This window comes from Struthio camelus, chromosome 21 (genome assembly GCF_040807025.1).
Source record: "Struthio camelus isolate bStrCam1 chromosome 21, bStrCam1.hap1, whole genome shotgun sequence".
Classification (NCBI taxonomy): domain Eukaryota; kingdom Metazoa; phylum Chordata; class Aves; order Struthioniformes; family Struthionidae; genus Struthio; species Struthio camelus.
Window position 1 is genome coordinate 13,583,752 of NC_090962.1, and position 15,093 is coordinate 13,598,844.

General features: G+C 43.4%; 1 protein-coding gene across 9 annotated transcripts in view; it reads left to right on the forward strand.

Moving 5' to 3' along the window:
• Positions 1-15,093, forward strand: part of FBXO42 (F-box protein 42) — a 58,231-nt gene that overhangs the window by 5,460 nt on the left and 37,678 nt on the right. For 4 of the 9 annotated variants that reach the window (XM_068916309.1, XM_068916311.1, XM_068916308.1 and 1 more), the window contains exon 2: positions 13,293-13,559. In XM_068916309.1, the coding sequence (XP_068772410.1) occupies positions 13,310-13,559 (250 nt within the window). In that variant the 5' untranslated portion in view covers positions 13,293-13,309. Of the gene's footprint in view, positions 1-4,591; positions 4,677-8,583; positions 8,727-10,345; positions 10,406-12,624; positions 12,864-13,292; positions 13,560-15,093 lie in introns of those variants that run through there. The other 5 variants (XM_068916306.1, XM_068916305.1, XM_068916303.1 and 2 more) reach the window with 4 other exon arrangements.

Here is a 15,093-nt window from a genome sequence, read left to right on the forward strand (position 1 = left end):
TTTTTTTATTGTGCTGCTTTTAAAAATGAAAGGAGTGCAAAATCACTCGCTAACTGTTTTGACGGTTGTGCATCAAACCCTTTTGCTGGAATGAGAAGGCGTCTGCTAAAAACAACTTAAATGAGAAATGCAAATAGCAGCTACTCTCATACCATTGTTGTCACATCCATTCTGTAGCTGAGCGTATTGAGCTAAAATTATTGAGTTCAATTCCTCATGTGTCTGTTGAGCAGCCACCTTTAATCTGTTCTGTTGAATGCATACTCTTCCTGCATTTGTTTTTTAGACTGGCTGTTTTTTCCCTTGTCACAACTGCGGCTGGGGACTCCAGAAAGTCCCTTGGCCGCTGAGGCTTTGGAGCAGCAGTGACCTGTTCAGAGAATGCGGACGCGCATTGCGGTTCAGGTTAGGAGACGTGTGCGTTGCCTTATCCCGCTCCGAGCCCCCTGGCACAGCCTGGCTTTTAGATGCTGCACTGATGGAAAATGCCAGTATTTCGATAATCCTTGAAGATACGGTTTGCCCTGCTCACGTGTGCCGTGTGATGAATGGCTACGCTTGCTGGTGGGAAGTTGTGGCAGCTTAAAGTAGAGAGGGTTGCCCGTTTGGGTTGCAGCAGTGCCAGGCTGTGGTTTAGGGTAGTAATGAAGGGAAACCTTGGGCTGCTGGGGACTGAGCTCCGGAGTAAGATGAATTCAGGGATGAATTTTAAATGAGCACACTTCCTGTGAATTTTTATTTGCTGTGTAATGTAATGTGGATTAGACTTCTGTTGCACAGTGTTTTTTTTAAATGTCTTTTCCTCCTTAATGTTTAATATCTAGTATCCCTAAGCCTCAGTGAACAACCTTGAAAAGATATGCCATGCAGGATAAAAAGATAGCCAGTGGATTTTAGTGGGTGATGCATCTCTAACTTAGCTGTGGCGTTTTTGTTTCTTGGTGTGTTGCTGTTTTTTTATTAGTTGAGGACAGTTTCCTGTATTTAAAAAAAAAAAAAAAAAAAGACTGCTGAAAGCAAATTCTCAAAATGTGTGGAAAGAGAAGCAAATACTTGTCTGACTTGTTTGTTATGTCTTGTGAAGATCTGCGAGAAAACTGGGTCTTGTGAAACCTATTTTAAATTAATTGCCACGATGGTTAGGCTGTATTTTCCTGTAGGTGGCTCAGTTGCTTGTAGGTTACGTTTGCCTGTTGCTGGTGCTCTGTTTGCTACCCCTCGCAGAGGTGTGCCTGCGGATCCTATCATTCCTGGGTCCTTGCCCCTCTTTGTCCTGTAAAGACTTGAGAAAAGCCTTAAGTGTCAGAGGAGACATTGAGCAGTCCTTCCTGCTCAGTAATAACACGTCTTACATGTTTGCATCGCTGATGATGGAGTAGCAGGAGCTGCCTTGGAGGAAAGCACTCACCCATCCTGCCTGCTTTACCTTCTGAAACATTTGAAGGAACGCTCCGTCGCTGCCTTTGAATGACACCGCTGTTTTTTCTGAACCAGTTTGTTTTTCCCCGAGGATGCGTGTGTGCAAGCACCATTGCTGATGATGGCAAAAGCATGTTTAGCAGAAGCTTTAGTGCTCGGAGAACAGTTCTCCCAGTGCTCACTGCTCACACAGACCTCATTGATGGTTAATGAAAGAGACGCTGTCTAGACTGCCAGTTACGGAGCTAATGATAGCTCAGCAGGATTTGGAGATCCGAGAAGCAGCATTGCCTTAGAGCTGGTCCCATGCTGAAGTCTCCATTTGACCCTTTGCAGGGAGGGCTCTGATAGAGGGAAGCTAATGCATAAAAAGTGAAGGCGTGTTGTGTGGCTTCAAGGTGAAAGCTGGGCTCTGCAGCAGCCCACATCCCCTTCTCCCAAGTTACTTTTCCCTATTTTCCCCATGAAACCATGGCCAATGTCCTTGCACTGACGTACGCCTCCCATCTGCATGGACCCTTAGGCATTGTTCTTATCTTTCAGTCCGAATTGCACAATGCTGCAAGGGGGTCCGTGGCTTAATATCCGCAGAGCAGCAGTCGGTATTCGTTAGCTGTTTGCCCTGCCTAGTTAGTATCCTGTGAATAAGGACGCCAGTGATAAATTCAGGCATGTTCCGAATTTATACACTCGATCCCTCTTTACAAGTGTCAAGGCAAGCACTTAAGCTCTGCACTTGCTTTTCATAAATCTTACTCTTTTCCGTCACCCTTTTATGTTTTGATTAGTGTGTCTTTGTTTCCATTCCAGTGCTGACTGTTTCCAGTTCGCTGTCAAAAATAAAAAAGAGCTCTTGGCGCTATCTGAATGTTCATCTTAACTTGAGAGAGGCGATGGCCTAGTTTCTTAAGCGCAGGTCAGGGAGCCAGAAATCTCTGGTATTGTAATCCTGGTGCTGTCAAGGACTTGCTGCTGCTTGACCTTGGCTTCTTGGTGTTTTTGTTCCTTTACCTATAAAATGGGGTTAATTACCACTGTGGTGCTTACAAGTCGGGCAATGGGACACCTGCTGATCTGTACTTTTGTAATGTGTGACTACGTTTAAGGTTGCGTTTGGCAATTCAGTGGCAGGTATATGCGGACAGAGGGCTATCAGACTAGCAGGTTTTCTGTTAACTGTCAAGCACACCTCTTTTTTCTACTATTGGGAGAATGAAGATATTTTGTTTTGATGCGTTTTTATTTGGCTTTTGTTATTTGTTGCATTTGGCTTTTGTTACTTATTGCATGTTCAGCAAACGCAGCAGAGGCAGACCTGTTTCAATTCTGTTCAATGGGATTCAGCCTTTCTTCTGGGCAATGTGAAGCTGTGCATTGCTAGAGGGTTACCTGTCATTGGCAGCTTTCACTAAAGCCTCTGCTTTATGAGTTAGATCAATTTGTTTGCTTAAGATGGCAAACAAATTTGGGATGTGACTTGCCTTGTGGACGTCCCCAAACATGCTTTTAGTGGCTCGGCCAGTGTGTTGGCCACATAATCCGTGTTATGGCTGAGCAGCTTATCTGTTAGGCACGAAGATAGAGAGGAGAAGATAGAGAGGAGAACGTTATTTGCAAGTGCTTATGTACTAATGGTGTCTGTGTCAAGATGGTATTAGATATCTTGATACCTTCCTTGCTAGCAAGGGTAAAAACCTTGCATCAGCAAGCTCCTATTAAGTCAGCAGTATGTCTGAAAGCTGCGGATATTGATTTAAATGAAACTTTGGCTGCTAAGTCTCTTCTATGTTAATACCTAACTTTTTCTTGGTTATCCTTGCTGGCATGAAAGTCAGTAACATTGAACTCTTCTTCCCTTCAGATGGGATGTCTCAGGGCTACTCCTTACTTAAATTTCGTAGTCAGTAGTGCAATGTTGTGATTCTTTAAGTTAGGTTGTAGAATAAGTTTATTGCAAATACAGAATTCTTCCACGTTCCTCCTCCTTTGAATGCATATGTGCAAAGACAACATTAGAAGGGGGGTGGGAGGGAAGAGGTTTGAATGTGAACACTTGCATGATAAGTTGCCCTGCTAGTAAACCCTGACCTTGACCTAGCATTTGTGCTGCAATTTACTTTTTTTTTGAGCACTAGAACTCTGTTCTTCTTTCCTGCAACAAAATGTTAAGCCTGAATTTTAGAGCAGTATTGGAAACCTAAATCTTCACTGGCCATCCTACCCCTTAATTCAGCATCTTCTGGTCGCTTTTAAGCGTGTTAAACGTTGTAGCATAGATATTAATGCTGATTTAATTAACTCCCTTGAAATGCTAGTAGTCTTTCTAGAGGAAGTCATACAAAGCAGTGTATTTCTCTTTTTCTCTCTCCAGGCTTTTGCCTGGTTTCCTTTGGAAGCAAGGCTTATACAATCACTCTGCCTGTCTCTTGCTTTCCCTCTCATGCTAACTCCTGATCCTGTTGCTTTTTAGCCTAGTTCAACGGAGGGAGAAAAATCTCAGAGATGTTAAGGCCCTCCAAGTTTTGTAGGGAATATAAAGGGAGAGGAAAGATGCTGTTAGTGCCTTCCCTGAAGAAAAGAAGGCAACAGGAGCTGAACTTCACGGACACCAGAGAAGCTGGAAGAAGAAGGTATGACTCCCCCAGCTTGATTGCGGTAGGCTCCAGGACTCAACTACAAGGGCTGCATCAATAGGAAACTGTGTAGGGTGTGTTGTTTTTTTTTTCTTTTTTTTGTTCCTGAGGTGCCTATTTTGGTGGCTGTGCTTAAGGAGGTGGGTACAATCCATGATTTTCCAAGCCAAGGCAGTTGTGCACTGTGTAGGATTGTGCTACTTGCTGCAGGCCGCTTTTCTATCACAGCGTCTGGTTGACCTGTGGCACCCTGGGGACTCGATATGGGCAGCAGTTCACTGGGAATTGTGCTGGAAATGACTGTTGAGAGTCATCGCATTGTAGTGCACAATGAAAATACTGTTCTTTATTTAAAAAAACAATCAAAAAACTCCCTAGACTACACTGAATAAGCATATAATTCAGTCTGTCAAAAAGTCAGGAACGAACTCACTGAACATGTTTGGATAGCTCTTGCTCAACTCTTAGTTATGTTAGCAAACCCCTCCCCGAGATGTTTCCGTGTTTATATATGATTGTTTTGCCCAAGCAGGTTTTCTGTGTTATTTGAATGTAAAAACGGGCATTGCAACGTCTTGCAACGCAACTACAGAAATGAAGTTTCTACGTTACGGCTTATTTTTGGTATGTTCAAAGCTATTGGTGTTAGATGAATAGCATGTTGTATCTTCCAGACAGTTTCAGCTGTAGATTTGGCCTCACTTGCCTGAAATCTGTACAGGAGTTAGTGAATTTTAGCGGCTTCTGCATCTTGAAAAGATGTTGTCAGTAGAAAGTAAGGAAACGGTGCCAGGTCAGAATTTTACAGGCAGGTTAACTTGAACTTGACAAATACTGCCCATGAGCTCTAGCCTTGTTGTACTATCCTGAGGGAGGGAGGGAGGAGACTGCATTTATTTCCACTATTTGCTATCTTATGTTTTGTTGGCATTATCAGGCAGGAGTTCAATTTTGGACTGAAAATCTTGTCCACGTAGGATGTTCTTACCTGCGCAGTCACTGTGCTGTTAGTAAAAGCGTTTATTCTCAGACAGCTAATGTTACAGCAGGGGAAGTATCTGTACGTTTTTTCTTGAAAACCTTCTGATGCGTTTTGAATTCTCAAGGCCATTGATTTGCTTGTTTCTTTATCTTATTTTCTGGCTAATGTGCTTTTTTGCCGCCTTCTGGTTTGGAGCTGGGTTTTTTGTAGGTGGTGGTGGTGGTTTTTTCTTTCTGGAAGGTAAAGGTGTGAGAATAATTTTAATTAACCAGCTTGTAGGGAGCCAGCAGAGGGAGTGTGTGAGCCCAAATTATTTCTTTACAAGTCCTGCAAAATCTGGAGTGTAAGTAAGGGCAGTGAATTTCAAGAGTAAACCTAGATACAGACAATCCAGCTGGTTATTGCATCCAGGTAGAACTGCTTTCAAAACAGGCCAAATTTGAGTCTAAGTTACTGGAATGACCCTACCTACATAGGGTTGATACTTAGATTTATCATCAGCTTGGAGGGTTGCCGCATCACTGAGCGATAACTGAGTTTTCAGAGTTGGAAGTGTGCAAATACAGGTTGGATTTCATTGGGGGATTAGTCCTGGAATGAGGTGGAAACTCGGAGAGGATGCTGCCCCATATATGCCCCATATATGGCTGGCCCAGCTGGATGACCTTTTTCACCTGGGTTAAATGCATTTAATGTACGCAGTGGTTTAAATTTGGGGCTTGTTTGACCAACAGTATACGTTGTGAACTGCAGTGATACCGAACTACATGACGCAACATCTCCTTTTGTCCTGTTTGTGTTTAGTATGCCAGCTCTCGCCTTGGAGAGGCTTTAATAGGTTTTTAAACAACTTGATGCTTGAACAAGCAAGCTATTTCAAGTGTAATAAGGCTTTCAAAAGAAACTAGAAAGGCTTCCAATTCATTTGCTGTGGGTGCATTTTAGGTGTTGTGACTGGATATTGGAGATCTCCACTAATTTAGTGGCTTTCTGCAACAATATCCGGAGACAGTCTTGGTGCTTTAGCTTTTTGTTCGTGTTCTTGATTTGTTAATATTTCATTAACCTTTTAGGCAAGTTCTGATGTCTCTGCCTTCCTCTGGTTTACTGCATTAGCAAATTGTAGTGACAGGTTTTCCTGTGCACGCTTGCAGTGTGTTGTTCTTAAATACTGTTCTCTTCTCTTTTTTTTTTTTTCTTTTTTTCCTGATGAACCATATGCCAAACTAGAAGTGTGGAAAGTATATGCTATCTGGGTTTGTATTTGTAGAATAAATCCAGGGTAAATCTCAATTTTTGTCATGTTTTCTGTGCTGTAATTTTGTAGGAAGATGGATTAGGCAGAATATAACTTCTTAGATTGGTGTACTGTTTGTGCAATAAACCTTGCTGCGTGATGGTATAGAACTTCATTTTTTTGCTGAACGCTTAGAATAAAAATGAGTGCTCGCTGGAATCTGGGATAGGGTGAACCTGCCCCCGGCTAAGTTATGTGGAGGAATGGGAGGGATTTCTGGTAACTCTATAAACCCTCTTATTATAATATATCAATTCAAATTCACTGGTAATCGTGCTGTTTTATTACAGATATACTGCAGGACATATTGCACTGGAAGCTATATAATTTTTGAACTCTTGTGCAGACTTGTTTCTGGAATCCTTATAAAAGTTCTGGTTTAGCAGGCAAAACAAGCAGTGGGAAAGTAATATAAAGAGATATATATTTAATTTTTGAAACTTACAGATGGAATTTACGTAACCTCTGTTTTCAAGGCTGAAGCTAGATCTTATTGGGAGGAAAAAACAATTTCCTGCTGAAAAGCAACTAAGCAACTAGGGGGGAAAATCTGTGCCTCAAAGAACTTGTAATTGCCTGTTTTGTAGGGATGAAAAGAAAAGCTTGTTGCAGGTGTCCGCAAGGTCGGTCTCATTCATCCTTCCAGTGCAGCCATTTTAGGTCTGATACCAGCACAGCAACGTGGCAGGATATTGCTCATCACCATTTCCCAGAGTTTCTCACTAAAATCTGCTAGTTTGCGTTGTTGAAGTTCGCAAGAACACTTCCAAGAGCGCTTCCCAAGAAATCTACTTTTGCTGACAGGACTCTAGGGCCCCTGAAAACTATCTCCCCGCCCTAAATCCCAAGCAATTCACAGGTTCATTTATTCATGAACCTAATTGGTTTCTCCTCCCTAATATGACTGGAATTAAATACCTTACTTTGCTGTTACTATTTCGTCGCTTGAAGTAGTGTTGTAGGATTTCCTATGGTGTCTTGAGGTTGTTTGGGTTTTTTTGTTTTGTTTTTGTTTTTCCTTGCAAGTACACCTTTCACTCCCTTCCTGTACTGTTGCTTTGGCAAAGCAGTATGCATCCACCTCTTAAGTAAAGGAAACAGTACTTTATTTTTGCTTGCTGTATCCCTGGAATAAGGCTTGTGGCTTCTGTAGAGTGACCGATACTGCAAAAGCCGAGATAGAGGGGTGAAGCTGCCAGGTCCTTTGCTCTTTTTTTTCTCTCGCTGCTTTAGTGGAGTTCTGGGTCGAGCGCTGCAGCGATTTGCTGTTTTTGCTGTACAGAGATAGGTTTGCCTTTGAAAGCCTCAGTTACAAATGAGGGGAGGGGGCAATGAAAGCCCACAGGGGTGGCTTGTGATATTTATAGCAACTAGTTGCCTAACGCGCTCTGGTGCCACGCATTTTGGGGAAAACTCTCCTCCCGCACCTTTGAAAGATGCCACCAAATACTTGAGGCTAGACATTCTTATTTAGCTACTCATTAAATTCTTCTTTTTGCCAAATAGTCATTTTCCAGCCTTGCTTCTAATGGCACTTGGATTTAATCCAGCGGCTCTTGTTTCTACCCGAGTCCTTGATGGCACGGCAGCGCAGGAATGCCTTATGCCTTCTGCTGCAGATGAACTTTTTTTTTCATCCAACAAAATATCATGCAAGAATACTCCTTCCCAGTAAAGATAAAAATTTCTTCAGGGAAAGCACTCTTAAGATGTATATTCAAAGGTGTCTGCCTGATAGAGTATCCTTTTTCTTAAGTGGGTGAGAAATTAGACCTAAATGATCCAAATGTCTCTTTAAATGTCTGCTCTCCAAATGTCTGCTATGCCAATGGGGCTGTTGACAAGCAAAATAAGTAGTTGCAAAGTATGAGGAAGAGGCTGGGGAGAAGGTTAGAGGCAGTTGATATCTTCTACCCCTAATTAACTCTGTAGCAGTGGATTGCCAAGTGTAATTAAATACTGTGCTCTGCAGAGTCCCTTCCTACTTCCAACTGAAGCACTCATCCAGCTAGGCCTGCGTCCTTTAACACACCTTTCTTTTTTCCAAGTGAGAACACAGCTTCTACAATCATATTTGGATAGTGAATTTTTTGCGGCGTGTAAAGTGAGCATTCCCTTGCGAGTAATGAGTAATGTGCTCTGACTCAGTACTATTGCACAGCCTCTTCTTTTCATTCAAGAACTTTCCCTTAGAGTTTTCTTTTTTTCTTTTTTTCTCCCGCCCCGGCCCCAAAATACTGTTGACTTAACAGCGCCAGGCCAAAAACTCTGCAAGGTTCAGGTGCTCCTCCTCAAATGGCTGAGATCCTCCTGCCATGAAGGCTTGGGATGGGAACTGCTGATGCTACCCCTGCCTGGCAATTGGGGTCCATAGGACCAGGAAGGGTGCCTGCAGGTAGGGAAACCTTCAATGTATATTGAACCTTTTTATTTAAAAGTTGCTTTAGGTGAAGCATTTTGGCTCCTGAAGCTGTGTCGCTCTGGCTGCGCAATGCTTTGTTTTGAAAGAGCTTTAATAACTTGCCAAGGTCTTGTCCCAAAGAAAACCTTCTACTGTTCTGTTTTAGCGCAGGCCTGATCTGCGAGTGGAGGAGCAGCAAGGTGTTTCTCCAGAGACATAAACCTGCAGCCTAAATTCTGAAAGCACCTGTCCAAAGGCTTGGTGCATGGTCCCAGGGGCCGTTTTTGCCTTGATGGGGGTTTTGCATGAGCATGGTACTAGTCTGATGTAGAGAGCAGCCTTCTAGATGTGTCAAAGCCCAGCATTTTCCTCATCTGTTTGTTCCACTGCAGTGGAACAATCACTTCAGCAGCATGAATAGCAGGTTCTTAAATATATTCGGGAGGGGAGGCAGAGAAAATTGCAATCTCCTGAAATGAGGAAAATGATTATAAAACATTTTGCCAACTGTCAGAGAAAGAACTTGTAGGAGCAGTCAGGGAAATTTGCTTGACGCTAGTGGAGTTCTGGTTCGATTGCGCTTTAGCATTTTTATTCATGTTGTTTTAAGCAGTTTGAATTTTTGTTTGGTAGGGCTTTAGGCTAATTACTAAATGCTCTGAAATATTTCTGCTGCTGGAATATGAATGCACTTCTCTGGAGGAGCAGGGCGATTGTAAGGTACAAAACATAAGATGATGCTTCAAGGCGCTCTGGTCACCCTTTGTAGTGATGGGTGAAAGCAAAATGGGGCTTCTGGATCTCTCCCGGCAAGTTAATTGAATTGCACTTAATTTTTGATGAGACAATTGCTGAAATTCCTTGGTTGTGGTTTTTTTTGAGTGCTAGCATTGCTCAGATATTAATTTTAGCCTGTGTACAAACTGAAACCTGGTTCAGTGCGAGTAGAAAACACGTGCAGAGCCAGGCTGAATGAGAGTAGAGCGCGTCTAAACACGACTAACTAAACACAAAAGGGAAAATAAAATGAAAACTGTGATCCTACAAGGGGAGGGTGAATGCTCCGTTCTGCTTTTCAGATAACTAGCAAAAATAGTGGCATAGGATTTTCTTCAGTGGATCTGCTGAATAATTGGTGGTGTTAACTGTCTGGGATACTTTAGCTATCTCTTATTGGCTGCCTTGGGATTTTTAGCCTTTTGTCTTTAAAATTTTTGAGCAGGGTTTTTGCTGTGGGTGTGCAAGGCACATCTGTACAGTCTGGGGATAGTTATTCCCGGCCTGCTGTTCCTGTGCCACATTAACTAAATCTGCATACGTGGAAGGTCAGGCTTGAAGGGTTATTTTGATGGAGGTTTGCCTTTTGGGAATTGTGAGTTTATTACTAATTTTGGGCACATTTTCCCTAGGAAAAATAACAGCATGGGTGTTAAAACTTGGAAGATGGTTATTTAAGCTCAAACACTTAAACCCAAGAATTTAACAAAGGAGGCACATTCAAATATTTATTATGTTATAAATTGGTCTGGTACAGCAAGCTCTAATTAAATCCTGGATGGTCTGAAGTCATCTTTTTTTTTTCTTTTTCTCTTTTTTTTTTTTTTTTTTTTTAGGAATGCAGAGCAATTTCATTGTTTTCCTGGTGAGCGCGCACCATACTGATGCCCTTCCAGGTTCTACTTCATTTCAACCCACTTCCTGTAGTTTTCCACTGAGAATTTCAAGATTGCATAGACGGCTTTTAATGAGGGGTTGAAAACAAAATGACTGTGAGGGACGTGCCTAGTAGCAAGCTGCGTTCAGGAGCCAACTCAGGGATTGGTTTTACTCTGGCACGTGGTGCAGCATCACACAGGGAGTCAAGTTGGAGGGAGCCTGGGGTCAGCTCATCTGTGTGCGTGTTGGCTGATGCATGTAGAAGAAATGGGGTGTGAGAGCAGGATGGGCAAAAGCCATCTCTGAGGAAGGGTTTTAGGAAGCCTTTTGTGCCCCAAACCCCCAAGGTTAGTTTCCTTGCCTTCTTCCATCAGGGAGCCTTGCACAGCTAAGCCATTAAATCCACCGTTAGACATGAGCATGTACCCGTTGGCCTGCTGCGAGTGTGGGAAGACCAGAAAAAGCCCAGTGCAACTTCTCCATCCCCAGATGTGCGCGAGAATGTGCTATAAGAAGGAAGAGGACAGGAGAGTACAGGAGCTCGTTCCCTCTGAGAGGTTTTCTTGGTACTCTTACCTCTAAAATTCACCCTAGAGATGTTTTTCTAAACCTTGATCTATTCTGATCATTCTCATAGCTTCCCCATCTTCTCTCAGATCCTATAGAAAGGTCTGTGTGCCTGTGATTAGTTCTATTAGCTCCCGAGTGTCCTCCAGGGAACTGAAATGGTGGTCTGATAATTGGACTATTTATAGGTAGAAATTTAAAAAAAAAAAAAAACCACTCACTAGTGGGGCATTCATTCTTGCATTCCTCAGTTGACTTCCTGCAGCAGGGTTTGTACCTTATTTAAATGGTAAATAAAAGCTGTCAGGAAATATACGTTGGCACAATCCTGGCTTCTAAACCTTAATAACACAACAGACTTGTTGTGTGAACCTGTCGCATCAAGGCTTATGTTCAGTGTAGTCACCCACAGGTGTCCTGTTGTACCTGATCTGAATGATCTAACGTCCAGTTTTGATTTTTTTTTTTTAATGCAAATTTCCCCCCCCCCCCCCCCCAAACTTTTGAAGTTTGGAAGCTTGCATGTTGTTTGCTGTGTTCGTCCAAGTAATGTGCGGTTTGCTGACAGCAGCGGCCCTTATGTCAAAGCATCTGGGTTCCAGCCTTTCTTTGTCATAACATTGACGGTAAGAAGGAGCCCTGACATGGGAAGATTTTGAGAGCATCTGTTAGCGTGATAACTGCAAGTTTAATTTTGACTTGGCTTATACCAAAGATTGACAGCCCCTAGGATTTTTCTGAAGCTGTTGCATCAGCAAACCTGACAAAAATGGAGAGTAATTCTGGCTAAAGTAATTTTTCTGAACACAAATTAATTGTCATGAAAAGCTTTTTCTGCGCTGTGTCTCTGCAGCATGCTATTCCCGTGGCTTTGTACCGTCTTGTTTTGAGTATATGTAAGGATGGGTAAACCCTGGGTTTAGCTAGGGAATATTGGAGAATTTATGTCGTTGGAAGTTTCTAACAGAGGTGATCAGGCTTTGAGTGAGATGGTTTGTCCTATTTTATGGCAGCAGCTTGATCCTTCCTTATAACTTGGTGCTTGCTTAGGAGAAGATGAAAAGGGAATCTGTCACTTTGGTTTTTAAAGCCCCTGTATCGTTCTCCTGGGGGAGCGCCAGTTGTTATACTGGTTTGAGCCATGGGTATGTGTGCAATTACAGAGCCCTTGCATCAGAACTGGCGCCTTTGCCATCATTGGGCGGCTGCGGAAGGCAAAATTATCACAGCTCTCCCCAAAACAAGTTATTCTGCTAGCAAATAGGGTCTGGGGCTTTATTTCCCAGTGCCTGGGACAGGCTTAATGACTGCAGCCTGTAACCTGTGCCAGGTGGCCAAACTGGATGCAGCTACTTATTGAGAAGAAAAATATTTCACGGTGCATTTCTGTCGTCGGTATGTTACCTTACACTTAAGACACTCTAAACAGCTGGAGGTACAATTTTCCAGGCTTTCATAAGTAGTAAGTGCTGCAGGTTTTTTTTTTTCCCCCTTGCCTACAGCAAATAAGCAACTGAGTGCATGTTTAAAAATGAAGTGAAACAGAGCCTGGTAGAGAGGTGGTGGGTTTTTTTTCCTTTGCTTTGCTGTTCTTTTCTCTTCCCCAGTGCACGCTTTGAGAAGTTGCAACTGCTTGGAGTAAAGCAGAGGCACTGGCAAAACTGGTTTCGCAGGGGAGGAGGGGCTACAAAGCTGTCACTTGGTTCCTCTTTCTCCTTGGGTTTGCTTTCGATCTGGTGGGGAGCCCTCTCCCCCTTGCCCTTGGGGCTGGCAGCCCTTCAGCCAGGACGGACCAGATGGTCTCCTCGTTCAGGAGCTCATCACTGGAAAACTGCAGCTAGCTACAAGGGGTGTTTGTCCCCCACCAGGAGCCACCAGTACTGCAGCTTGAATGCCTTCTCATGCTTGGTGAGGCTGCAAAGACAGGGAGGAGGGGGGGTGGAGAGACTGTAATTTCTGAAGTATTTTTTTGCTGTCTCTGTATTGTCTGTAGGTTTGAGAGATGAAGAAGCGGCCTGGGAAAATACTGTGCAGAGAACAGCGTGACGTGTTTGCTTTTTTGCTTGGGTGATGTTGGTGGGTTTGAGGGAGGAAAAGCGTTGAAACTCTATTTCTACATATCTGGGACCTCTGTCCCGAGTTTGTCACTAAGCTCTGTGCAGCAAGGTTCAAAAGCTTTGCAAAATCTGAGAGCTTGACTTGGAGTTTACTGGGGTAGAGCTTGACATGGACTTTTCATGCTTGCAGCACAGCTTGCAACTGCATTTCTGGAGCTATTAAGTTTCTGTGACCTTAATGTATTGTATTTCTTCCCCCCGGCCATCTCTTCCCATGAAGCTGTGAAGTGGAATGCCATGGCCAGTTCCTCGGACAGTGAAGATGACAGTTTCATGGCCGTGGATCCAGAAGAAGCTGTGGTCGAAGGGACGATGGAGCAAGATGATGAGCCTCATGCTGAGCTGGAGGTCGAGGAGACCAGGCATAACAGATCAATGCTGGAGCTCCCAGAAGAGGTTTTGGAATATATCCTGTCCTTCCTTTCGCCGTATCAGGAGCACAAAACTGCCGCCCTTGTCTGCAAGCAGTGGTATCGACTAATAAAAGGTACTAACAGCTGATATGGGAGTGCATTTTCCTTTTTCAGTTGTGGGAACAGATTGTTATTCCAGCCATTCTTTGCTTTGCTTTAGACTCCCCTGTATGTGGAGGCTTTCTTTTTTTCCTTTAACTCAGAAAGTTGACTTCCACAAAATTAATACTGGGGAAAAAATAGCTCAAACTATTGGTTTACTTGCCTTGTAGAAGGCATTGCGAACAACTGAAATGCTGCAGAATCAAGTCCCTCAGCCAAGGGGGCTTGTTCCTAGTTGGCAGACTGGATGCACTCTTTGGAAGTGTGAAATAGTGAAAATCCAAAACCCTACGATAAGTCTACCCACTGACTGCTACTCTTGAACGCTCCCTGTATACAGATAATGTGCAGTGCTATTTACCTTGTATTCAGGGTTCCTCTGCAGCGCGCACGAGAATCCTCATTCCCAGTGTCCCATGTCTAATGTGGCTGTAACTGTGCTTTGTTTTGATTTTACTCACTAATTACACACCCAAAGCCTTAGATTTTTGGCTGGAAACAAAACTGTCTGGTTCTTACAGCTCTTGCTTAAGAAAGTGGTGAAGTATAAACTGCACCCACATGAATGTAGATCTACATATGTGAACTTCCTGAAAGAATAGCCCTGAGATACAGATACTTCAGCTTGCCTCAGTGCAGTATTAATTCTGAAGCCTTATGGGGATATTTTAGCGTTAGTTATATGTGATATGGCAAATAGCTTTGCTTGTATACTTGTCCAAACTTTACCTACCTCTCTGCTCTTGGTATTTTCTGAATATGCTGGGTGATTTCAGTTTACTTGTCAGAGGAATGGCACTGTTGGGGACAAACGTTTTTACAGTTAGAGAAGAGACCACGCATCTGTAGGAAATGAGGCACACTCCTGCACTGGGATAACTTGTTTCATCTAGAATAAATGCAAAGTAGGTGTCGAGTGAGAAATGCCTCCATTTCTGCCCTTGGCATCGCATACACCCAGGTAGTTGTGTAGGATGATCTCTAATTTGTGGAGGTTTATTTGCACGTGTGAAGCATTGCTCTTGGATCCCAGGGATTCTCTGCCTTGCCTAGAGTTTAACAGGTTGGAGGCAGAATAAAACGCATCTGCCTCAGAAATAAGCATTGCGAAATGACTTTCTGCCTAAATTCGGGTCAGCTAACATGTTGCTCTGTTACTGCCAGTGCAGCAGTTTGCACCCTGTTGAAACATTTTGAGTGTCCATGGGCTTTGACTGCTGCTCATGTACGCTTTTGCCCGCTCATGTATTCCTGAAGCGATGCTTAGAGAGAGAGGACGCAGCTGGAACGAACAAGCATATGATTCACCCTGCAAGAGACTGTGGGAAACATCCTTTAAGTGTAGGGGAGGGATGAGCAACCCAAGGTGCAACGTGACATTGCAATGACTAGTTCATCTCGCAAGTCTAGGGAGCGTGAGTGGTGAGTGTTGCTGGGCAGCAGTGGCTACAGCAAAAAGTGCAATTTCTAACCTGTGCTCTGTGAATCAGAGAGGTCACTTGAGGT